The 26,160-nt window shown below is 36.9% G+C and overlaps 3 protein-coding genes across 3 annotated transcripts; 2 read left to right on the forward strand and 1 right to left on the reverse strand.

The window, feature by feature from the left end:
- Nucleotides 1-8,622: 8,622 nt before the first annotated feature.
- Nucleotides 8,623-9,997, forward strand: LOC116201900 (universal stress protein A-like protein). Its single transcript, XM_031533354.1, has 4 exons — nucleotides 8,623-8,968; nucleotides 9,275-9,366; nucleotides 9,492-9,610; nucleotides 9,702-9,997. The coding sequence occupies exons 1-4, from the start codon at nucleotides 8,713-8,715 to the stop codon at nucleotides 9,775-9,777; spliced, it is 543 nt and encodes a 180-aa protein (XP_031389214.1). The 5' UTR covers nucleotides 8,623-8,712; the 3' UTR covers nucleotides 9,778-9,997.
- Nucleotides 9,649-11,922, reverse strand: LOC116201899 (endonuclease 2). Its single transcript, XM_031533353.1, has 9 exons — nucleotides 11,681-11,922; nucleotides 11,391-11,559; nucleotides 11,050-11,157; nucleotides 10,874-10,929; nucleotides 10,706-10,789; nucleotides 10,532-10,624; nucleotides 10,375-10,442; nucleotides 10,207-10,280; nucleotides 9,649-10,127 (listed from the first exon to the last, which is right to left on the reverse strand). The coding sequence occupies exons 1-9, from the start codon at nucleotides 11,795-11,797 to the stop codon at nucleotides 10,021-10,023; spliced, it is 876 nt and encodes a 291-aa protein (XP_031389213.1). The 5' UTR covers nucleotides 11,798-11,922; the 3' UTR covers nucleotides 9,649-10,020.
- Nucleotides 11,923-15,217: 3,295 nt separating this feature from the next.
- Nucleotides 15,218-18,970, forward strand: LOC116201468 (succinate dehydrogenase subunit 3-1, mitochondrial-like). The gene is made up of 4 exons (XM_031532715.1): nucleotides 15,218-15,442; nucleotides 15,832-15,926; nucleotides 17,811-17,849; nucleotides 18,106-18,970. The coding sequence occupies exons 1-4, from the start codon at nucleotides 15,346-15,348 to the stop codon at nucleotides 18,514-18,516; spliced, it is 642 nt and encodes a 213-aa protein (XP_031388575.1). The 5' UTR covers nucleotides 15,218-15,345; the 3' UTR covers nucleotides 18,517-18,970.
- Nucleotides 18,971-26,160: the final 7,190 nt, after the last annotated feature.

The raw sequence follows: 26,160 nt of genomic DNA on the forward strand, positions 1-26,160 counted from the left end.
GGGTCTGAGACAGGATGTGCCAACAAAATGGAATTCCGCTTTTCTTATGTTGGAGAGTGCTATTTATGACAAGACTACATTTGAAAACTTGGCGGTGTGTGGTTCTACTTATACAGGATGTCCTACTATGTTGGAATGGGAAAAGGCAGAAATATTATGCAAGTTCTTGGGTTCCTTTTATGATTTGATTTGCTTATTTTCTAGAACAAAGTATCTAATTTTGAACTTATTCTTTCCATTGGTGATTTTGGTTTATCATAATTTGAAAAATGGAGCATGAAAGTCATGATCAGTCTATGAAGAGAGCGGCCAATAAGATGATGGGAAAGTTAGAAAAGTATTGGTCAAATTTTAATGGAACATTGGCCATAACGGTTGTTTTGGATACACGGTATAAGTTTCAATTTGCGGAGTAGGCATATAGAAAGCTTTAAGGAAATGATGCACAAGCTGAAATTGTGAAAGTTCATAGAAAGTTATATGATCTCTTTGATGAATATCAACAACGATCATCTTTTTTTTTTCGTGTTCGTCCTCTTTTGCTGCATAAAAGAGTGGATATGTGGAATCTCAAAAGAGCGATATGGAATTGCAATATGAAAATGAAACTATACGTTCGGTATGATTAATCTTTTATATATTCTTCTTTATGTTTAGATAATATTGATTAATTATAATTGTTGAATATCTTATTTTGCATTTTATGTAGGATTTTGATGCAATCGATGAATTTGATGTTGAAGTGCAAAAGACAGAGTTGAAAGTCTATTTAGAGGAGAAAAGAATTAAGAGGGCTATTAGATTGGATGTTCTACGATATTGGCAGAAACATCACCTCGTTTATCCAATTGTTGCGTCCATAGCTCGAGACATCTTATGCATTTCTATAACTGCAGTTGCTTCAAAATTTGCATTCAGTTGTACCAGTCGCATTATTAATCGCTTTCGTAGTTCTATTAAAAGGGAAAATGCTGAAGTGTTGCTTTGCTTAGGAAGGTAATAATTATCTTAATTTTACATTATTTTATAGTTTAATTATAGCTTCTAAATTATGGTCGATGTTGTTTAATTTTTATTTGGTGTCTTTCTTATATTACAGATCTAGCGGAGGCCATTGTGGAGTTTCAAGAATACACTGCGAAGATTTTAAACCTAACCACAAAGAATGAGGAAAATTTTATCTCCACACAAGGATCTAATATCAATTCATAATTGTTATTATATAACCATATTTAGTTTAGCTATAGTTCTAAACCTTTGGTGATATTTGAATGAACAAATTATGTGACCTATGAGTTGGTCAATTTCTTTGTTTTGGTTTATCATAATAAGTTCATATCTTACATTCATTTTATTTTGATTTTATAAGCTTCCATCTTTTTAAAAGAGGCATAATTTGATATGCTTCTTAGCATACTTTAATCTATGAAATTCTCTATAATTGAGTGAGATAGACTTCTCCAATAAAGAATTGTGATTTGGACTTGGATAATGCTCAACAATCGCTTTTCATTATATGAATGTTCGACTTTTGTTGAGAGGACAAATACAACATGTGAAGACATAGATTTATTTATTGGGTCGGGACGGGAGTCGACATATCATAATAGGGAAATGAGACTTTTGTACTCGGTTATTGGGCTATTGGGTAGGCCGAGCTGGCTCAATAGAATTGCAGGCTGGCCCAGCCCATTAATTCAAGTGGGATAAAGATATCGAAGGTCTAGGCCAACTCGGCTCGTTATCTTAATGGGCCGGCCCGACCCTACCCAATAAAGGCAACCTAACCCATTTTGCCACCCTTAGGGACTGTTTAGTTCGCATATTGTTAAATTACTGGGAATGTCAAGATTACTGGGAAATTTGACCCGTTTACAATTTTACTTGGACTATTGGTTATAGTTGAAAATTGTTGTATTTGGTAGGTATATTAAAGAGTAAATAGGCAATTTTGTCCACGACTTTTGCAGGTTATTTTAATTTCGTCCCTGACTTATTTTTTACATCAATTTCGTCCCCGACTTTGTACTTTTACATCAATTTCGTCACCGATTTTGCACTTTTGCATCAATTTTGTCCCTGCTACATCAAATTGGACCTCGACTTTGCACGGTTACATTAATTTAGTCCCTAACTTTCGCAACACAAGTCCCTGAGTTTTGGGGTTACATCAGATCGATCCCTAGTTACATAAGAGCAGATGGCGTTACTATTCCGTAAAATTTATTCAGGGACTGAACTGATGTAACGCTTGGACAAATTGATGATATCTCAAATTATCATCTTCTTCCTCTGTCTTCTCTCTCTATCTTCTCTCTCTCTCTCTCTCTCCCATTCTCTTTCTTCCCACAGTCCCACTTCAAACGACTTTCCTCTTATTTGTCTTCCTCTTCCTCATCAAATTCCCTTCGGCGAATCACTCAGATTCTTTAAAAAGCTAGTTTCCTCGGAGTTCCAGAGACAAGATGAAACCTCTGTAAAACTGGAGATTCATGTTTCAGCTCTCCCGAGACCCAAAAACCTGACAACTTCCATTTATTTTAAAAAATACGTTAAATACTTATATTTCTAGAAAAATCTCAGAAAATTACTGAAAATAGGAAATTGAAATACGAGTTCTTAGGCACAAAAATCAATAAAAATGGAGGTCGGAGCGTGCCACACGAGCCTCCCGAAGTTACTGGGCGTCACAAGCACGAGCAGCACTAGACAGCCTATCGGGCCAACTTCGGTATAGTGTTTCTATCTCCACAGGACTCAGATTTCTGTGTTCTAGGTGTTTGTGGAAACCTCAAATGACAGGCTACATTTTAGAATCAAACATCAGTGAAAAATATGGAGAAAAAAGGTCGAAAAACTAGCTCGAATCCTCTAGTTCATCATGTCTACAGCCGACTTTAGAATGCGATATTTTTCAAACAACTCAACCAAATTCGGTTCTTTAAGATCTTGTAGCATCCTACTAATCTAAGCAATGAAATTATATAGCAATTACGGTCAAATAACATAGCTACGACCATTTGGCCATTAATGCCTTCAAGCTTGTTCTCTCTAGAACCTAACGAGCTACACCCCAGCTTCTGGAGTTGAGGGTCACCCCGTCGCCCACCACCCCAAAATCAATCAAATTGAAGGCAGTCGCCCTCAGCCTCGGGAATGGTAGGGCCGTAACATGTGAGATTTATGCTGAAGAAGAAGAATGAGAAGAAGAGGAGGAAGAAAAAGAGTAAACAGAGACAAATGGGTTAAAAAAAAAGTCAGGGACTAATTTAATGTAGCACAAGGGCCAAATTGATTTAACATTTTCACCATTTAACACCGTCAGCATTAATACTTAACAATAGGGACCAAATTGATGTAGCAGGGGACCAAATTGATGTCTCATTGGAACCTGATCGATGTAACCACCCGATAGGAGGACCAAATTAATGCAACTGTAGCACTAACGGATGTAACTGCAGAAAGTCATGAACTAAATTGATGTAACCGTGCAAATTCGATAACCAATTTGATGTAGCGGGACGAAATTGATGCAAAAGTGCAAAGTCGGGGACGAAAATGATGTAAAAAAATAAGTCATTGACGAAATTAAAATAACTTGCGAAAGTCGGGGACAAAATACCTATTTACTCTATATTAAATTACTGGAATATGAATAGTAATATAATATTACAATGTTTGGTATGTAAAATAAATTGATGGGAAATGAATGTAAATTCATGATAATATCCTTGCTTGCTAACAAAAATAATAATAATTACTATGTAATATGTGTTATGTTGGTGATATACATTAGAGATGGATTAGACATGAAGCTAAATCGAATTTAGAGATGGGGCCAGTGAAAAACTTCAAACAACTCGGAGCATGGTGATAAAGAAGACGAACTTCAACATAAACGAAAGGCTCGAGACACGAAGGGAATTCTTCCTTAGGAACATTTTCGAAGGACATAATCCTCTATACAATCTACTGCACCAATTGATCATCTCGTACTGTTATTTACCTGTGCCATTTTATAGTCAACTGCTCGTAGTATTACAACTAACTGCTCATTGTGTCGGCCTTAATTCCTTTTCACCGAAATCTCAATTTCATCCTCAAGTAATTCACTGAAATGCAAACTCAAAACATTTGCAATATAAATTTTCAACATATTATATATAAACACATACAATTGGACATATCATTACTTACCATAGACCACATATAATTGGACATATCATTACTTACCATAGACCTCATAGTCATTCTTTCGTACAAAAATTAATGTAAATTGTAAGTGTTTCCATAGCTACATGACATAGGCAAAATAACATCTTCATCATCTCATAATATATAGAAATAATAGCAAGCATCATTCCTAATGAGATATGTCAGCACCTAATTTCGGTCCATCGGCTCCGAGGGGGGCAAAATTGTCATTTCCTAATCTATCACATTTTCTTTAAAAAAATTATTTTTAATTAAATTAAATTATGTATGTATAAAAAAAAAGGAAGAAAAGAAAAGAAAAAAAATCTCGGGCAGGGCCGAGCAAGGCCAGGCAGCGTTGACCAGCTGCCCGTGACCCGCCGGCCCTAATTTAAAAAAAACAAAAGATTCGGGCAGGCTGGGCAGGGGCCGGGCAGCGCTCGCCGGCTGCCCGCGATCCCCGGCCGGCCCAGAACCCCAATATCGCTATTTCCGCGATTTTCGGCCAAATCGGCCGTAATCTCAACGGAAAGCGGATGAAATTGAAATCAAAATCAATAGAAATGCAATTCGGGGAGGGAGGAACAGGACCCAGTGGAAACAAACAGAAAATTGGCTCTCGATTTGGCGAATTTGGAAGTCGAAGAACTCGGAACTCTCGCCGGAAAACCGTGGCCTTTTCCCCCCGATTCCGACCGATTAAGCGCCGGTGAGGTCTCGATCGACCACGGCGGAGTGCCGGCAGTGTCCAGAGCTATCTCCCGCGTCCATTCCGGCCTTCATCGCGACGTCCAGGGGCGAGAACCGCCGCCCAGAAGCCGTCGCCGCCGCTGTCCCCCGATCCCGACCGCCTTTGGTTAACGGGCCTCGGCCCAATTCGGTTTCTTTTGCAGGCCCAGCCCAAGCCCAGAAATTCGGCCCATTCGGCCCAACGCTCCAGTCCGGTCCAGCAGCTCTTTCGGGCGGTTCTTCCTTCAGGCGGGCAGTCCAAACCGATTCGATCCGACCCGATTGTCCGGCGATTTTTTTTTTACAGAGAAGCCCCTCAACTTTCCGAACTAGGTAAATTCTCGACTTAGTGGCATGATTAGGGTTCCTTTCCTGAATATTATTGCTTGCTTGATGGATATAATGTAAAATGAGTGTTCTTGGGTCGTGTGGGTGATCAGATTTGTCCCGAACTCGATTTTACGAACTTTCCATTTTGTCACATTTCAGCCCAGAGGACTCATTTTATTTTTTTCAGATCTGCCCCGAACTCTAAAATTTATTTTCAACCAAGGCCCGATCATTTTACTATTTTCCAATCAGTCCTTGGATTTTTCAGAATTTCTCAAGCACCCCAAAGGACTTTCCAAGTTGTTTCAGTTTAGTCCCTGGGCCATTTTTCACCCTTTTCAGATCTGCCCCGAATTTCAAAATTTCTTTTCAATCAAGTTCTAGTCATTTTACTATTTTGCAATCAGCCCTGGAGTTCCCAGAAATTGTAAAGAACCCTAGGAACTTTTCGAGTTGTTTCAGTTTAGTCCTGGGGTCATTTCTTTGTTTTCAGATTAGTCCCGATTTTCAATTTCATTTCAAATAAGTCCTAGGACATTCTCAGTAATTTTTTTTTACAGTCCCCATTTTTAGAATTTTCAAATCAGTCCCCAATATTTTTAGAATTTTCAAATCAGTCCCTGCTCTTTTAAAATCGTTCAATTCAGTCCCCTGGATATTTTCTAAAATATCCGGCTCTTTTCTACTTGGATCACCCACTGACAATGTATGTGCTCCATTTAAATATTTCATTTTTGTAATTATGTGACCATGTCGGAAATTAGAGTTTATCGGGCGGTCAACCAAATGGCTATCTCGACGACTCGAAACCCGTAAATCAAAGCATTCGGCAAATTTCTAATTAACCTAAAATTCTACATACGGGGTAATAGGGATGTTGAATTTGGCTAAATTAAATCATTTGACTCTTTGAAATAAATTGTACGAATTGATTAATAATCTGTAATCACGTCGACAGTTCAAGAACTACTAGCCATGCCCTTTTCAAATTCACAATTTCAAAAGCACCGAGATACATGCAACGTAATCTTGATTTTCATACACACACATATTTACTGATTCAAGGGCATGATTACCGGTTTTTGTCCTGCCGTAACTCTAGTGTAGGTTTGTGTTTAGAACAGGTTAAAACATGGAAAAACGGATTAATCACAAACTCGGCATAATCAACATGGGCAAATAGTTAAGTAGAGGGCTAGGTTTTGGGTTTTAGGTGAAAACACTCTTAATCTATAAAAGCCATATTGCCACGATACAAAATAATTTAAAAATAACCCACACATTCGAGACTCGACCACAGACGTCATGTCTATCGGGTCCGTTTTAAATAATGCCGAATGCTACATACCCTATCCATCATCCTTTTTGTTTGTTTTAGGGTAGGATTTGTATGCCAAGATACCCCGGATAATAATTGATTAACTCATGTAAATTCGGCAATAACAAAATCTCATTGTTTGTTTATTTGCGCTTACTTGTTACATCTTTGCACTTATTTGTTATGCGGGTCGAGCCCGGTCCTTTAGGATACGATTCACACTGGGTCCAACGCCCATAACCTTCGATCACGGGATCTAATGCCCCCATACACCAAGTGCACATTTAATTTAATTTTCGGTCTTTTCCAAACCATACGGTGAGCACGAGTGAAATAATGATCGAACGCGAACCGACTGAGATTCAATTGTTGTAATTTGTATTTTATTTATTTGAGAGGACAATGTAAGGATTTATGTTGTACGTTTATTCTTATAAGAATCCCGGTCGGAGAGCGGACGGTCGGAGTGTTTCTTCGAATTTACGGTGTCAAAACTCGTAAGATGAGCGAAACTTAATCATGCGGTAAATAAATAAAATGGCAAGCCTAGCAAGTTAGAGTACCGAAAGGGCGTGTGGGATATAGGCCCACACGTAATAGAACCCCCGAATTCGGAATTTCCGGTTCCGTACAGACCATTGCCTTAACATACTAGGTGTATCCCATACCCCTAGACCCGGGCGACTCACCGGCCCTCGACCTTCGGGTCGTAAACAGGTAGTGGCGACTCCTTCTCACGTGTGTCCGTCGCGCGTTCTCGGGAAGGTGGACACTCCCAAGCCGCGTTGCATTTAGGCGCGCGTATGCGTGCCCCGACGAGACGAAATTCGGGTGCGCACAAGATACTTTTTCCATTTGAAGAATATGAACTACTAACTAAATTATCAACCTATACAAGCAGCAGAAGATGTAGATGATAAAAATAAATAAAAAGCCCAAATAATCATCATTATATTCTCTCATAACAATAATAAAGTCAGGAATCCTCAGTAATCTCTTTTCTTTTTTCAATTCTAGTGGTAGTATATGGTATTATTATATAAGAGAATATTCTAATTAGCAAATAAAACGAATCTCATACAAGAAATTAGGAAGAAAAATATACAATATTTGAATAATCGATACCCCTTTCCATAATTTTGCTAATGCTAACACTAATTTATTAGAATTCAATACATTTCGCAATGGCCCAACTAACCCCAAATCAAATCCCTTTAAATTTCTTTTCTTTTTGTTTTTCACATTTCAACCTACAATCAATTATTAATTTTGAATTACAAACAAGAATTTCAAGATGGTGATAAAAGAAACGAAGCAAGAAATAGCACATTGTCATGATAAGTTGGGGCAAATAATGAGTGGGTTTTGTACAATGATAATAGATCGAGTGAGGAGGAAAACGAATCATAGAAATGGAATAAGAATCATAACAAAGAACCCAAATTTCAAAAGAAATTGAGTTGGAGATGTGTCTGATGACAAATCGGAGTGAGAGACGAGGAGTTGTCGACAAAGCCAAAGGCAATGGAGGAATGAAGGAACTGTGGAGGTGGATGAGTAATTGGGAAAGTAGGGTTTGAGAGGTAGAAGATGAGAAAACGTGAGATAGGGCAATGGGGTATACTGCGGAAGAAGATGGTTTTTTCACTTTACAATGGTGGTGGGGCCCAACTTGGTAATTGAAGAACACCATGTGCAAGGATGAGAAAATTTTACTCTTGACCTGCAGGTTTATATTACGCAAGGAAACCTGTGAAGATATTTTTCTGGGAACACTTTCCTATGAAACATTGTATTTTAGGATGTAAAGTTTGAGGATTCCCAGGAATTTTCAAACTTTATATCAATCCAAACAGCCCCGTTCTTATGATTCATGTTCAGATCGACAATTAGAAAGTCGATACAGATACCGAATGTCCATGTCGGGTACTCCGTGGAAATTGGAGTTGACAATTTGACCGACAGTTACACCGGAATTTCGCGCCGCTAGTTTCCCCAACAACCTTTTCCTAAGTAGCAGACCCTTCACAAACCACCCGACAAATATATGTGCCTATCCAAAACCCTCTCACCACATCTTCCTGCTTTATCAATCTCTCTCTTTTCCTCTCTGTTTTTGAGACCTTTAAACCCTAGTAGATATGGCGGATCAGGGGCTCCCGGTGTCGGGAGATATTGCATTCATCGGAGGAGCTCAAAACTTCTGCGAGAGGAAAGTGATGGTGGCGATCGACGAGAGCGAGTACAGCCACTACGCCCTCATGTGGGCCCTCGACAACCTCAAGGAATCGTTGTCCAAGGCTCCCCTCGTGATCTTCATGGCCCAGCCTCCCACCCAGGGCACCTACTCCTTCGCCGCCTCCCTCAGTTCTGCTCGCATGTACACTGTTTCATCCAGTTGAGTAGCTCCGCTGACCTTTCTCGCTTGATCGATTTGATCATTTACTTTTGAATGGGAACCGCGGTTTCTTACTTCGTGGCACAGTTAAAAGGCAGTAATTTCAATTGATGGTTGTCGCCTAACAATAGGTACTGGTGTTATCGGGAAAATTTGTTGCCTAATCGAAAATGCAACTGACATGAGTCTCTAGTAATGCTCGAATGAAGGGGAAATAGCTTGCTATCTGGAGCTAAGTGTTAAAGCCTATTACTGATGTTGATGTATGGGTTTTTTTTTTTTTTTTTTTTTTCCTTTGGTTTCAGCTCCAGACTTTGTCGACTCTGTCAAAGAAAACCAAAGGAAGTTTGCGTCTGCTCTCTTGGCAAAGGCAAAGGAAATTTGCGCCAGTCGAGGGGTAAGGCTACAAATTCTGGATGTGTCTCGGAGGATGAATGAATTGTTTTTCCATACAAATGCATCGGGAGATGGGTCTACGGCAGTATAGTTCACGACTCCTGAGAATAAGTCTTCACGTTGCAGATATTAGCAGAGACGTTTACAGAAGAAGGGGATCCTCGATCAGCAATATGCGATGCAGTTAAGAAGCTGAACGTAACTCTCCTGGTAATGGGTGAGCGTGGGCTCGGAAGAATCAAAAGGTTCGTTTAGCACCTCAAATTCCGACTCCTTCGTACCATTGACCAATTGACATACTCTACATACTCATTGATATTAAATGTGATTCTACAGGGCATTCCTTGGAAGTGTAAGCAACTACTGTATTAATAATGCGAATTGCCCTGTTCTTGTTGTGAAGAAACCATAAAGAAGATCAGTAATCCGGAGATTCATCAGAACGTATCAGAGTTTTGCTGCAGCCTACTTAGGATTCGGATAGATGTAATCCTGCCTTCATCATCAGGCACATATGCAACAAGTTTGACATCTAAGTTCAGTAAAGTTCTTGTTATTTTTCAGAAGCAGATGATAAGTACTATTTGATACGCTCAGGAATATACAAGAAAATAATGGCTTCATACTTATAAGTCTCTCTGAGGTCCCAATTCATTTAGTTACGTGATGTTCCGAAAATCCGGTTCAAAGTGGCTGCAAGTCTAACTCCGGCCTGAGCTAACCGGAGCTTGACAATAGGTAGACGGGACTCGAAATATTCATCTGCAAACAAAGCCACTATAAGATTACGTCTGCAATAACATAAAGGATTTCAAATATTAGTATTACATCGTTTCCCTACCTTTCAGTACAGTTCCTTCAGTTGCATCTTTGTACGCCCACTGACAAGCTGCTTTAATTCCTTCCGATGCATAGCTGCTCCATTTTATTTTAGAACATCAGTCGTTTCCAATTTGAATCACTTAGTTACTGATAAGAAAGCTATACATCTCGAGTTCATTATACGTACATGTCAGGGCAAGTTGTCTGGTTTTTACTGCAAGTTTCCCATGCTTTGATCTCATCGGCCCACTCGCTCTGTCAACGAGTAACATCAAAAGCAAAAGAAATGTCAGTATGAATTATGCATTTGACAACAAAATTGTCGAAGGTTCCCTATGTTATACCGAAATGTTCTGCTGAATGGCATCGATCAGCCCTTCCACATCTTCATTGTAGTATCTTTCTTCTGCAGTCTCTATTATATTGGCGTCCCATACCTACGAAATTTGATCAACATCAGCCCGTATTCTTCTCCATTTTTATTTTCCAAATGATAGAGAGTCGATAGAGAGACTAACATGGTGGAGGACTTGCTTTCTCGTGTACCAATGGACATCGATCGTATTGGCCCCCTTGTCCGAAGCAAATCCCACGTGTAAAGGCTGCATTTTACAGGCGAAAACATTGAAAGAACAATGATTAAAGTTAAATCTTCGGGCCTTGAACTTTGTTTCATAATCACATACCTGATGGATGTCTCCCATGAAATGGGATAGGAACTTGAGGGCCTCCGTGAGGTTATCTGGCAATTGTCAGCTCAAAAAACATTACTTAGTCCATGTTCTCTCTGCCGAAAATTGGATAACGAATTGCTTTGCAAGTAATAAGATTTCATTAGTCAGGAAGGGGAGAAAGTGATTACGGTCGGATCGGGAAGAAGAGCCAGTATAGTCGAGAAGTTGGGTGGTGTAATTGTTAATGGCACCGGCAACACACCTTCCCTCCTTTCCATCCTCATCCTTGCAATCCCCTGAATAGTTAACATGTAACCGTTTAATACAAAACTGAGACTTTCAAATCAAGGGAGTTTCTGACAGAGGAATCTTAAAATCCATTCTGTAGAAAATTCTATCAATTTGGAATTCCAGACAGACGCCTTCGTAGAGAAAATCTACACGAGGAATACCGAAGAATCTATGCACAGGTAAAGCGTCGTAACTGTTGTTATACCGGGCAAGAGATTCAGCTTCAGAAGTTACTTACTGCTGTACTGATACCCACAGACGTCGGGGGTGTTGATGTAGTGAAGAGGAGCAGACCAGTGGTACCTGAACCTGACTCGGTCTGCCCACGAGCACACACTCGCCAAATCCCCATCCGACTCGGGCAGCAGCTCCTTCACTGCCTCGGCTGCGGTATCACTCAACCGAGACTAATCAAACCAACACCCGGACGACCCCGGAAACATCAGAATCTCCTCCATGTATATATTATCCTTCCCAAATACAAACTTGTTACATTTCGAACTGTGATTGGTTCTGCACGATCCATACCTGAGCGATCTTACAAATGGTGAAATGCCCGTCCTCGCCCCAACCATGGGAAACTGGAAATAGGCACAGAACTGAGGCGAGAACAAGGGCTGCTGTCACAACCCTGCTATGCTCCATTGATTATTGTCACTCTGCTCTGTTCCTCGGCGGAAGAAATGGGATGCCTTTCGGTGTTAATATAATGTGCAGAAATGGACATAGATAGCTAGAAAAGGAAAAGGTATCTGGGTTGTTTCCATTGTTGGGTTGGTGTGAACTGTACGAAATAATTGGCCAAGTTCATGGGATTTTTGCGGCTGTCTCTTATAAGGTTGTGTGAAAGCAACCCTCATATGATATATTGTCATTAATCCTACCTTATAATGATATGGTGAGGAAGAACCAATAAAATTACTTCAATTAAGAAGACTTACCACAATTAATCGAGTGATTAGCACTTATTATTTAGTTTATTGCAATTTAATTGGTTCTTCCTCATGACATGTGGCGAGATAGGATCACCCAATAATCTTTTCGAATTCGGTGACATGATGCAATGCACAAAACTGATTATGGTGAAGCATTAAATATAGGATATCCTAGTGCTGCTAAAAAATATCCGGAAATCAAATCGAAATCGACCGAAAATCCGAATATCTGTACATGTGGTTTGGCTAGTGGGCGGTTTTTCTTAAAAATTCCATACGTGGTGTGGTTTTCGGCATTTAGAGTGAAAAACCAAAATAACCAAACCAAACCGGATATTATATACGTTGTATTTTTCTCCATATGTGACTTACAACATTTGTACCTTTTACTTACAACATTTGTTAGTTTAGATGATTGAAGGATTTATCGTAATGAAAGCTTGATGAAAGTATTTGAACTCTTTCTTATGGTTATTTGTATGTAATATATTGATGAATAATCTGATTTTTTTTTAAATTGACTTCGTAGGATATTAGCCAGATAATAAAGCTTTAGGACTTGATGGTCTTTATCATGGAAGGCATTTTACTTTTGATTTATAATTGTAGCTGATGGTTGCTTTGTACGATGACTTAGTTTGTAGGTGTATTTTGTTACGGAGTTTACGGATTAGTATAGATGATTGAAAGATTTATCGAATTTATGTAAAAGATGTGGTTATGCGGTTAACCAAATTGAAAAAACCGAAATTTTATGGTTTGATTTTATTTTTAAAAATATGATTGGAATATGGATATGGTTTTTAATTGTCATAAAACCGTATTGATGAGTTGGTTATGGTTTAAGTCAAAAACCGCACCAAACCGAAACCGAACACCCCTAGGATATCCATTGCAATTATATGGAAGCCTACTATTGAATTTTTAATCTTTTCTCTATATAACATAGTTAAATTCAGATACTACTTACTTTTTCTTTTTATGTTGTCAACTAGTGTTTGGATCCATTTGTTCGTGCCTTGACTATTCCACTTTTCTGAACGAGTAAAAGGCAAGTCATCCACTATAAAATTTGCAAGAATAATGTCATGCACTGATCCACAGGAAATATTCATTGGAATATGACTTACAGAAAAAAAAAGGTATGTTAGATAAGACTTTTCTATTTTTCACAACTACAGAATTGATTCTTGTTTTGCTTTTTGACTGTTTTTGTCCTTTCCAGTAGAAATGGTTAGTCAGCTTAGATGCAGTCGGGGGTTTGATGATCATTTTGGCGGAGAAAAAGAAACAATATTTATCCAATGTTGATTTTTGGCCCTTTTTTCTCTTATATTTTTTGGCGAGAAATTATCGTGTTTAGTATAATAATAGTCGTCCCACCCTCGCTCTGATTGAACAGGGAGGTTTGAGTTGGATTTTCATTCTTGAACTTCATGTGTTACTTCACTTGCTATTCTCTTATCATTTGCTAAATTCATGGACGTCCCTCGTAATAACAATTAAAAAGAAAAAGGGAAACAAAAATGGTTACAAGGTAGGCATGCTTGCTGCGTGCTTGGAAAGGAAAGTAACCGGAAAGGTGTCGGATATGAAGGCATTTTTTGCCGGGGGTTGTCATCATATATGGCTTGCCCTTGTTTTATTTTGATTTCGTGACGTTATCTTAACGTTGTTGGGAAATAATCTTAAATGAAAGGATTATAATAATAATGATAGATATCTTTCTTTTTGGCCCAAAAAAATACTAAAAATATAGATATCTTTCTTTAGGAAAATAAAAATCTTTCCAAAAGAACGTGAAAATGGAGTCGAAACTTGAAAGAGTCCAAGAAAATCTTTTATATCATGCTTGAGTTTAGGTTTCAAAATTTATTAGAATTTAATACCTCAAATTCTAAATCATAGTTCATTGAAAAATCCTAACTATTCAATAATCCTTCGCAAGTCAATATATTAGATATGAAAAAGGAAAATTTATCTCATCTTTAATGAAAAAGAATTGCCTTTTGGATTCAAATGAGGCATAATAATTTTCATGCCAGAGCCATATAAATGGGAACATAAATAAGCCTAGAATATACCTACATAAAAAATAAATAAATAGATAAACCATTTTTGGTCCTCATCCTTACATTGCTTTTTAGTTTTCATCCTAAACCTTCATTTTTGTTAAGATTCGTCCTTAATGTAGACTGTTTGTTCATGTTGGTCTTCCATTAACTTTTCTGTCAAAAAATATTTTCAAATAATAATTTTTCAAAAAAATTGAATATCAAAAGGGGAAAAAAAAAACGAAGAAAGGGGAAGTCGAATAGAAGGGAAGGGAGAATGGGGAGGGGTGGCCGCCACTGAGGCCCCCTCCCCCAAGGATCGAGGGATTCCAACCGAAATTGGGACCCCTCGATTCTCGGGGGAGGGGGCCTCGCCGGTGCCCACCTCTCAAATTCTAAAGCAAATTTCATTGACAAGTTCTAACTATTCAAGAAAACTTGCAATTCAATATAGTAGATATCGAAAAGGGAAATTTATCTCATCTTGAAAAAGAATTGCCTTATATATAGACTCAAATGAGATGCAATAATTTTCATGCTAGAGCCATATAAATGAAAACATAAATAAGGCCTAGAATACACCTACAGAAAAAAAAAATCAGGGCGAGGTAATTATTCTTTTCAACAAAATCTTTATATATCATTTGAGAGTAATTAAAGGGATCATAATGTGCCTTCCTTATATGTAAGTGGCGGGGATCTTCGTTCTAGTATTAGGGGAGAGATATGTCATCAGCTGATAAATACGTGCGTCACTGCGATACCCTCTATTTGATTTTTAGAAATCCAGGAGGACTGGCAATCACAAGCACAACGTAACGTTTAGTCTTACTCGATATAGTAAATTGATCAACATAAAATGAATGGTTTTTAGAAATTCATTAAAATTCACTTCTGATTTCTTTTTCTATTTGATGTACCCAACGATATAACATTGGGTCCCAAAAAAAGAGAAAAAAAAAATTTAGTGGGTGAAAACTAGTGGGGAAAAAAAAAAGCCCGACCGTCGGCCCGTGGAAGATTCCTTACTTATAACAGGCCCAACCGAAAGGATAACAGGGCCCAGTCGAGCCCGAAACCGGTCGTCTTGCCAGCCCGAAAACTCTCCTGCTACTGTGACAGACTCACGGGCGAGACGAGAGAGCTCCTCCATTGCCGCACCCACCGGCGAAGGTCCGAGAGGAAGAGACGAGAGAGGAAGAGGATGTCGTCGTTGTTGCAGTCATTTCTCGATCCGAAGAAGAACACCTCCGCTGCTCAGCACGTGAAGGCCGCCCTCTCCAGGCGCTTCCGCAGCTACGGTACGGCGGTCCTCTCTCCCTTCCCTCATCGGAAAACCGCTAGTTCATCTTCACCCACATGCTCTGTTTCACCACACCTTTTTGTTGATTCCATGAAGTTAAGATCTTGTTAATGAGAAAAGTTGGTTGATCTATTGATCAGCCTCAGCTCAGCTCGTTCGCATTTTGCTCCCGTGCAAATCAGATACTTTCCGTTTCGAGTACTTCGTTTCTCAGAAGAATTGGTTCCAAATGGGTTGTTTAGGTTGCTTGAGTAGCATACACTGTTGATCTGTCGAATATCAGCCTAGATTCTGGAACTTTCTATCATTTTGATGGAATTGTGCTCCTTTGGTTTGCGGCTCGATATCTCATTCATCTTCACAGGAATTGATTGGTTGATGTTGCAGGAGTTAGATGTGATGAGGTAGAGTCCAAAGAGGTGGTCAATAGGCTGCAGAGAGAGATGGCGTCGAAATCCCGTTACCTTCCTGAACCCCCACAGGTGCAAACTAAACTACCGACCTTCGGATCTTTTTGCATTTTTTTCAGGTGCTTTGTTAGGAGCTAAGTCTGCAAAGTCGGTCAGGTTCAAGGTGATTTATCATTCTAGTGCCAAGTAAAGTTGTAGGAGATGGTGCGTTGATGTTGATTGGGTTAATTGGATATAGTGCTTTGCATTGTTATTGTTTGGCGAGGCATTTGATCCTTGTAGCTTCGAGTGATTTCCATTGTGATTGTCACGCTATGAACTGTTGTCGTGAGTTGCTGATGTAAATCGATGGGTTTCTATTAGGATTCTCAGGCACTCTGGTTGCTTTCTCTTGATATCAGTAATATTTGGTAGAACCTTTTTAATGTATAATTATAGGCAATACTTAGGTTATGTTTGATTACTCCAATTAAGTGCTGAAATAATTTCAGCACTTAATTGGATTAAGTTTGTTTGATAAATACAAAATAAAAATGACTTAACTCAATGAGTAAGGTTGTGTTTGATAAATTAAGTGCTTAAATATTAAGCACTTCATTAGTTAAGAAAAGAAATGTATAGGAAGAGAGGAAGAATGATAAGGATGAGAATTTGTTTTATGAGGCGTGAATAGCACCAATAAGTGAAAAATGACTTATTTTATTAAACCAAGCTTTGTTACTTACTCATTAAGTGGTTTTTGGCTTAATGATTAAGTAATTTAAACACTCATCTCTCATATTTTCATCTTTCTCCCATTCATTTTCCCTTATAACTAACTTTGTAACTAACTTTAAAGCACTTATTTGATTAAGTTGAAACAAACACATGAGTAAATGAGAACTTACTTAATTATTCAACAGTATCTAGCTTATTCGCTTAGCTGGGGTCTTTTAATCATTTTTGCACTGGTGCCCCTCAACTTTTGCAAAGTTTACCACATGGCTTTTAGTGAGAGTGAGAGAGAAGTTGGGGTTTTTGTTTTTGTTTTTTTTTTTGGGGGGGGGGGAGGCGGTCGTGGCCCTGATCCCAGCCACTACCACCCAAATCTCCCTCTCTCTCTTTGACCCTCTCCACCCTCTCCAATCTCATTGGCTTCTCCTCTCTCTATTTTTTTTTTTTAATTTTCAGTAATTGAATTAAAAAATATGGGCCAAACTGTTAAAAAAGTAAATATTGGGCAGAATATAAATATAACCATAAAAAACTATAAATTTTCAAGACTTAACTTTATCAAAGAATTTTGATTTAACCAATTAAGCACTTATTCTCCTAAGTGATTTAAATATTTAGCACTTAATTTTAAGTCCAAACAAACATAACCTCATTCTCGGTATGTCTGTTCTTCTTGCCTTCCGATTTGATTCCCGGGTCATCGCTCTACTAGAAACCCCATTGCGCCTGCGTGTATGGTGCTCATAAGAGAGCACGCATATATGTGTTAGTTCCAACAGAAATGAGTTCAGAATCAATCTTGTTCCGCAAACAATTTGATGTTCACAGATTAGAAGTGTCATTTCACTACAAGGCTTGAGTTAGCTACTCACTTTATGTATATACAATGAACATTAAAAAGAAGCACCTATTCAACTTGATAAATTAATTACGCCATGTCTGCAAATTATATTCAGCAATTTCTTTTATCTCTCGGGTGCATTGAAAAGTCTTTCTATTTCTTTTTCGAATCTCGATTTGTCTGCTTTTGGAGTTATTAGTAGGAAGAATAATTTCTTTGGTACGTGATATATCTGGTCCTTTACTTGGTGGAATTTAGCACGTGCTTGGTGAAGGATGATAGTTATTATACTCTGTCTTTAGAGAAGAGATTGCAGTAGGTACTGTTAGTTGTTGTCGGCAGATTTACTGATCGGTGAAATCTTCCCTTCTTGAAGCTGATGGGCTATTTTCACTCTGCAGGCTAGGCAAACTCCATTCGGAAGCTCTCTGCTTGCTCATGTAAGTGCTCTATGCAAGTGTTTCATCTTTGTCCAGAGTCCATGTTTATGATATCGCTTGAGGTTGATTTGTTTAATAGGCAATTAGCAATTAGTAATTAGTAGTTCCCATCTGGCCATTTTTCCTTCCTTGCTATTTCACTCTGATGGTTTTGATAGTGCTTTCGTTGTGCAATGTTACATGATACACTAATGACATACGAATGAGAAGCTCAGACATCAACTGCATCGCTGAAGTTCCCCATTGTGTTTTACAGGTAAAGAAGCGAGCAGGACAAATTCCTGTCTTCCATCAGGCTCGCTTTTTCTCTTCAGTGGCAGCAGAACAGATGCATGGCAGTCCAAATGATAGTAAAAAGAATATCTTTAGGCCGCTGTCTCCTCATCTTCCGGTCTATAAGCCACAGCTTTCTTCGACGCTCTCGATTACCCATAGGATCACCGGGGCGTTCCTGTCCGCTGTTATTTTGTCCTTCCATCTCCTCTATCTGAAAATGGGTCCGATCTGCCTCTCCTTCGAGAACTTTTACCAGTTCTTGTTCTACTCATCGAAGCTCACCCTGGTCACCCTTGAGCTTTCTGCCTTAGCCTTTGCCTATCATCTGTGGAATGGGATCCGTCATTTGCGGCAGGATTTTGGGGGAATTAGAGGTAAAAGATTGAAGTGACTGCTTTAGAGTCGGACTGGTCTTCTGGAATAATCAGGGTATTGCTGATCTTATAAAATAATTGTATCGGCCTCTATAGCCAGTTGTTCAAAACTTACATTAGGCTCTTAAAGACTTATGCGCATATCTCCTGACGAGGAAGTGAATCATTTTCTTGGGGCCAAGGTTGAATGTGATGTATTATGGGAATTATGTATGTACTTGTACAATAGAATATCTTGCTTATATCTTGCTTATGTATAGTACATAAGCAGGATATAAGCAAGACATCTATTATACAAGTATATACATAACTCCCATAATACGAGGTTTGGTGTGTTTTCTTGTATCTATTTGTACAAGCTGTGAACAGCAGTTGTTACAAGTCTTTTTATTAGAGAGTTTAAGCGTGACGATTGGGAGATTTTGCCCATGCCGTCTAATTTGGCCAATTTCAGATGACCTTATTTTCTTACGTTTTCTTGATCGGAAAACCTCCCATGATCAAATGCTTTTTTCTTATATTTGGATGAATCTCTTGATTTCAAGTGGAGTAATTCCTTTGCTGTGGAATCTAATATTGTCAAAATATGGACGGTTCTATCCCAAAAATAGTTTTACATTTGGCCGTGATGAGAAATTAAAATGGAGCATCTAACGACATATTTTCACAATATGAGAACTATCAGAAATTGCTAGCTCGATCTTACGAAAAAGGAAACCTCTTATATCCATGATTAACATATGAAGCAATGCCAGAACGAAAATCTCATTAACCACTTTGATTCGAAAACTGCAGATTCTTGCTTGAGAACTTGACAGCTAACGAATAGCTCTCCAGATTTGGATGATCGGTGATCGAACAGAGGAGATGAAGATGCTGAATCTTTGTTGCGCAAAGATGCATTTCGTTTAGAAACGATGAAATGTCTTGCTCACATGATTCAAGATGGTTACTTACAGGCAAGAAGAGAAAAATCTGTTGAAATATAAACTAAGACAAGTTGGCGGGTAGCTCCCACAAGGAGAGAGAATTTTCTATCTTCTGAAAGGTAGAGAGAGAATTTCCCGTTATTTTGTCTTTAGAATTTCATTTTTCCAATGAAAATCAAGCAATATGTTTTTATTTTTACGGGACACTTTTCCATTTTGTAATTGTAAGGGAGCAAAATCTCATATATTTGAAGTTTGGAGGATGTACATTGACAAGGGGCTACTGTTGGTCGAGGTTGACACACAATAGATAGGAAGAGTTGGTTTTTTTTTTCCGACAAGAAAATTGTAAATATGAAGAGTTGGGTTATTTTTACAATTTTTCATGTTTGCTCCATTAATTCTGATGAAAATGTTTTAAGGGACAGTCTGACCTCATATCTAAAATGCTCACATTCCACAAAGTAATTTTTGCTGAAAGAATTCCAATATATTATTAGTTTTAAATTGATTTCAGTCAGATAATTATTAAATTCATTTTAGAGTCGTCTCCATCACTTGCAGCTATAACTAAAGGATAAGGCAACTAAGAAATTGTGTAGTGATGATCAATTCTTCGAGAAATTATTGTTTATAAGCTAAAGGTGGGACTAGTTATACAATTCAACTAATTAATTAAATTATTAATTATTTATAAAAAATTAGGTTAATTATTTATTTATAAAAAAAATTAAATTAATTAATTTATCAGTACATATAATATTTGGTCGGGAAATTAATTATTGAGCACTACGCCGGGAGTACTTTAAATTTATAAAGTCCGGCATGTTTGTTTTCAAGGTTAAAATCATAAAAATTTTAATTTCAACTTTAACTCAACACACTACACAACAAAAATACATATTTTCCAAGTCAAAAATTTTAACTTTAACTTTAACTCAACACACTATACAATATTTGTTTTTTTCTACAATCAAAATCAAAATTACTTTAACTCTGAAACCAAACGCACTGCTAATGTCTAAAACAAACCCAACAATTGGAAAACTATATATTATAATGTCTAAAACAAACCCAACAATTGGAAAACTATATATTATACCATAAGAAAGGATTTCACTATCCTAGTCGGTCGGTTGAGGGAGGTGGGACTTGCCGAAGAGAATGACAAAAATGGGACGAAACTAATAAAGTGATTATTCAATTTCACTTATTTGTGTGTGTATATATATATATTAGAGATTAGAGATGACATATCCGCGCGACATGCAGTAGGCGTATTTAGAAAGGTAAGCATTCAAATAGTTATCAAATAACTATATTTTTCTCAAATTACAATTAGTTGGGTTGTAAACCAATTTTGCATTAAAAAAAATACAATATAATTTCAACCTACAGCACAGAAAGAGGTTAATTTGAAGTAGCATGGAACAACGAAAAAAATATAAATATAAATTTCCAATCTCAAATTAGCTGAGGAACGGATGTGAGAGAGAAGAAATTGATGGTTGTTACTATTAAGAAATTTCAGAAAGTAAGCGACAAAAGGGATTTTCAGATTTTATAATAATAGAAGTACATATATTTGGTTATAAAAGTACATAATAAGTCTCGGAACAGACAAGAGGAAAGGAATAAAAAAAAACAAGGATTACAATAAATCTCCCTGATAACACTTAGTGTGTGTTTGATTACTCAAATTAAGTATTGAAATTAATTTTTCAGCACTTAATTGTATTCAGCTTGTTTGATAATGTAAAAAAAAATGAATTAATTTAATGATTCAGTAAAAGAAAGTTAATGATTAAATAGGGGGGGGGGGGGGTGGGGGTGTGATGACTTGACGGATGAGGGGGGGCGGTGGTGGAGATGTGCAGGTATTGGTATTCTTTTCTTTCATGATATTCGGATTCTACCCTGTAAATGATAAGTTTCAAAATTTTGGAATTAGAACCTACCTTATTAATACATAGATTAGTAACGTGTATTTTACTATAGATTTCGGATACCATGTTGAAACCTGTAAATTTTTTTTTCTCTTCAAACAAACATATTAACTAAAATAAATAAAAATTGGGTTCAAACATATTAACTTTGACCACTTTTTCAATTTTAGCACGAATTTATTTTTGGCAAAAAGAGGCACGGACTTTGATTTTCTTGTCAAATTAGGCATTTATGTCATTTTCCATCCATTTTGCTGACGCGGTGAAAAACAATACCTAACATGGCAAACGGTGTCATCCATGTTAGCAAAAATAATAAAAATTTAAAGACAAATAAAAAAAGAGAGAAAAATGCTTTGATCAAAAAAAGGGTGAGGGGCCCGACTAGCCACCATTACTTCGATTGGGATCGTTAGTGACCTCAGAGGGCATCGACCGAGGAGTGATGACCGAGATCGAGGCCTTACCAGTCGAAATCGGGATAATCCCCAAGGGTGGTGCTTGGAATCGAGACCCCATATACGATAATATTTAATGTGCCATCACTTTAAAAGTATTTACATTGTGCATGTAAGTAAATTATTTAAAATTTTAGTAAAATTGCTTAATTTTAAATCAATTACATATTTTTAAATAAAAGTTACACGTATTACAAGAAATTAGTCGTACTGAATAACTTAAAATTCTTAGTAAAATACTTAAATTTAAAGTGAAAATACGGATTTCAAAGCATTTTTACTTATAATAGTTAGTAAATTACATAAATTTAAAAGGAAATTTATCTAAATTTTTAGTAAAGTATTTGAGTAAATCGTACCGTTATTTTTGGTGATTGCACCATAAAATTTTCTCTAAATTGCTCGAGTCTCTAGCAAATTACTATGAGATAGAAACTAAATTGCACAAGTTTTAACGTAAAGTCCATAGATTTCGAAATAACTTATACAGATTTCGAAGAGTTTTGCCTAACTTTTTTTTTTAATAAAATACTTAATACTTTTATAAACTTTTAATAATTTGCTTGATTGCATATATGACGTAACCATTTTTATTGGTTGCCCTTAGAGTCTTCCACAACACTAACGTTTGTTTTCTCTGTACATTGAACTTCCTGTTCTTCTGCCCCTTCCAGACTGTCCCCAGAAACATGTGGCTCGTGTGCTACATCGACGACATAACTTTGTATTGGACTATGATTGGCCCAATTCAGGTGCGGACTTTCTTTTCAGCAAATTTAGATACGGACTTTAACACCATACCAAACTCGTGAAAACCATGAAACACAGAATATTTATTTAGAATTCAACTGATCCTCAAAGACGGTGTATTGCACTCCTCGTCCGATAATTGGTAACCAAAATGTTCTAGGATTGATATTCATGATGGGACTACCTACCCACTTTATTTGCTATTACGATTTTTATTTTATTATACTATATTCATTGATCTTTTTTTTCAACTGATTGTGGAGATACGTCACTCAGAGAAAGGATAGTCTAAGATGTTATGCACAGTTAATTATATTTGGTGGACTAGGGGTTTAAGCAAATGCCAGCTTGAAAATTCGAGCAAAAAATAAAATAAAATCCCATGCGAAACCATTAAAAATACGTCAAACGTTTTAAAGGATTTTTTAAATAAATTTCATCTTAAGTACGCAAATTCCTGTCGAAATCCATCTGGTACCCGTGTTGAAAATGATGGAGTTCTGACGGAAATTTGGGGAATTGCATAATTACTTGTAGTTCGGGTTGGCTCCAAGAAAGAAGATATATAAGTTAGGTTATACTTCCTCACCGTGGACATGAGATAAATCAATAACTTTGCACGTAAAGGAAAAATACATATGATATTTAAAGTATGAGAACAAGTTAATCATTGGACTAAGATGTCATAGATTTGATTTTTACTAGTGAGACTCCATATGTCTCCACATTTCCTTTCCCCCGTCTTTCCTCTTCAAGCCCACATATGTCCATTATAACAAAAGAAAAAACCAATAAACCACAACCTTTTTAAGCATGAAAGAATTTAATTGATTTTCGATTACCACATCCGTATTCTTCCTTTTCTATTCATCAAGTGCAAAAATTTCATCCGACCTCCGGTGAATAGCCCAACGGCATACACAAAAGGTTTCAAATATGATGTGTATTTCACTGATCTAATTTTCAATTGGAACCCTAGCTAGCTAGATGGACTATGATAAATTAGAGGACAAGATATTATTGATCCAAGCCAGGAACGAAATAAATGGCATCTAATTGTTTGTCCAGAAGGTGAGTTTTTTTTATTTTTTTTTATTTTTTTTGCATTTCTGTTGGATTTTAGGGATGGGGAGATTTCTTGCTAAGCCAAGAGCAAGTTAGGTGCATATTGCAAGGCTAACTTATTGCTTTTAGTTGCTTTGTCTAAAACGGAAAACAAATGCTTACTTGGTGGCATGATCCAGAAAAAAATTGCCAGATCAACCTCACTTAAAAGATCAGTTATATATTGTGACAATGCTATTGTGTGATACGATTGTGTGTTCTCTCCATCGGTTTGTAAAAGGCAGTCGAAACTGAGAGAATGGTTGTAGGACAATTCCAAGTTTAACTAATTTGGGCAAAAATAGAATGGTTGGAGAGAACTCTTTTTTTTTTTTTTTTTTCTCTTTTCGATTAGAAGGGAGACTAATGAGTATAATATAATGAAATAAAAATCATAATAGATAAATAAAAGGGCACCCGTAATTCCACAATCAGTATCAAACCTAAAATCTCTTGGTTACCAGGTGAAAACGTATACCACTGCATCACACTCTCTCTGATCAAGAGAACTTTTAGGATGGGCAAAATAAAATAAGAAGAATATTTTCCTCTTATAGGTCCTTAAAATAGCTTAAGAATCATACATAGACATATATACACATAAAAGATGTTACTCGTGTTACGTACGGTAGGTTATAATTTTCTCTTTTGTCTTTTTAAAAACTAAAAGGTATAAACATTTTTCACAATTTTTTAATATATGTGTAGATTTTTTATGGTGGTTAAAAAATATTTTCAATAATTAGAAAAGAAAAATAATAGATTAGAATTATAATTAAAAAGAAAATGGATGATTCTAGAGCGGGAAGCAAAAAAAAGTCCCATAGTGGGACGCATCTAAGGGCATAAATATATAAATTATGGACGATCGAGATTAAATATTATATTTAATGGATGATATTAGTGTCTTATAATGGGACTTTTTTTCTTCCGGCTCTAGAATTTTTCGAAGAAAAATGATAGATGTGAAGGAGAGAAAGGCAGAAAACCAGAGAAAGAAGAGAGGGGGAAAAAGGAGGAGAGAGAGAAGGTGAATGGAGAAAAAAGTGCAAAAAGTGGGGTTGGTAGTTAAAAGAGGTAAGTGAATTTATTATTTTATTGAATCACGTTGTCTCTCTTATTTTAGGATTTTATTTTGTCATGAGTAGTTAAAAAAAGTGAATGTTACATGGCTGAATCTTTTCCAATATAAGTAATATAGATATGTATATATATATATATATATTTTGCTAATTCAATTTCCTTGTTAGTTTATTATCGATTTCCATTAGGTCATTAAATCCATTTATAGGGTTGTCTCCATCATTATTTATTTTGCGGGAAGGAGGTTGTCTCCATCATTTGTTGCTAATTAATTAAAGTATTAAAGCCACCAAGAAATAGTTTAGTGATGCTCATTTCTTTGAGAAATTATAGTTTAGACTATAATGGTGGGACTACTTATACAATTTAACTAATTTATTAAATTAATTAATTGATCTCTACAAAATATGATTGGTCAGGATATATAAATGCTTGAGCACTATGCCACTAAGCCAACAACCGGAAGATATATATTTATATTTATTATATCCTAAAAAAGGATGATTTCACAATTTTAGTTGGTCGGTTAAGTGAGGTGGGAATTGCCAATGGCAATGGCAAAAATGGACGAATTTAAGAAATCCCACTATTGATCATGTCAAAAAGGTCAAGACACCAATTGGGCCGCCTATGTGGTGATTGCAGGCGAATCAGGAAGCAATTTTAAAAAGTTGACGTGTCACTAACTAACCCCATCAATACAAAGCGTAGTACTACAGCCTTGAAAGTCCACATGATTAAACGGCAGCTAGGTTTTAAATCTTCAAAATTAAAGTACGTCTCAGATGATCTCACGGTTAGGGAATTTATCTGTAACGAATTCTCCACCATTATCCACGCACGAAAACTAGTCCGAAAATAATTAAGTGGCTATAAAGTGTGCGCAATTAATTGATTCGGCCAAGTCAACTCCGCTTGAATAAGTGTACCGAAACTCTTTAGAGTAGCTTCGGCCACCGTTGCCGAAGATGATTGCGATCCTCACTTTGAACGCTTGGAAGCTCCGAGAACGAATGTAACTTTGATCCACGGGATATCGGTTGAAGGGAAAAGTACGAGAATTGAAATATGCGGTAAAATTAGGTGCGATAAATATAAGTGCTTGGAAGGTAAAAGTGCAAGAAAAATAAAGGATTGGTAAAAGTAAAGTGCCGAAAAAGAAAAGACAAGTAAATTGTACGATTGATTTGTTGGTCGAGACCCGTACAACGAATTTCGACGCACTTATTTATAGGCGTTACATGAAACTCTACAAAATCTCTTGTAATTGGATTTGCTTATAATTATGAGATATCGAGATAAAATCATATAGAAAATACCCATCTAAACTACCCAAATTACCAAATGTAAAGCATCAAATAAAATTGGAAGAATATCAATATCCGACTTAT

The sequence above is a fragment of the Punica granatum genome, chromosome 3 (genome assembly GCF_007655135.1).
Source record: "Punica granatum isolate Tunisia-2019 chromosome 3, ASM765513v2, whole genome shotgun sequence".
NCBI classification, from domain to species: domain Eukaryota; kingdom Viridiplantae; phylum Streptophyta; class Magnoliopsida; order Myrtales; family Lythraceae; genus Punica; species Punica granatum.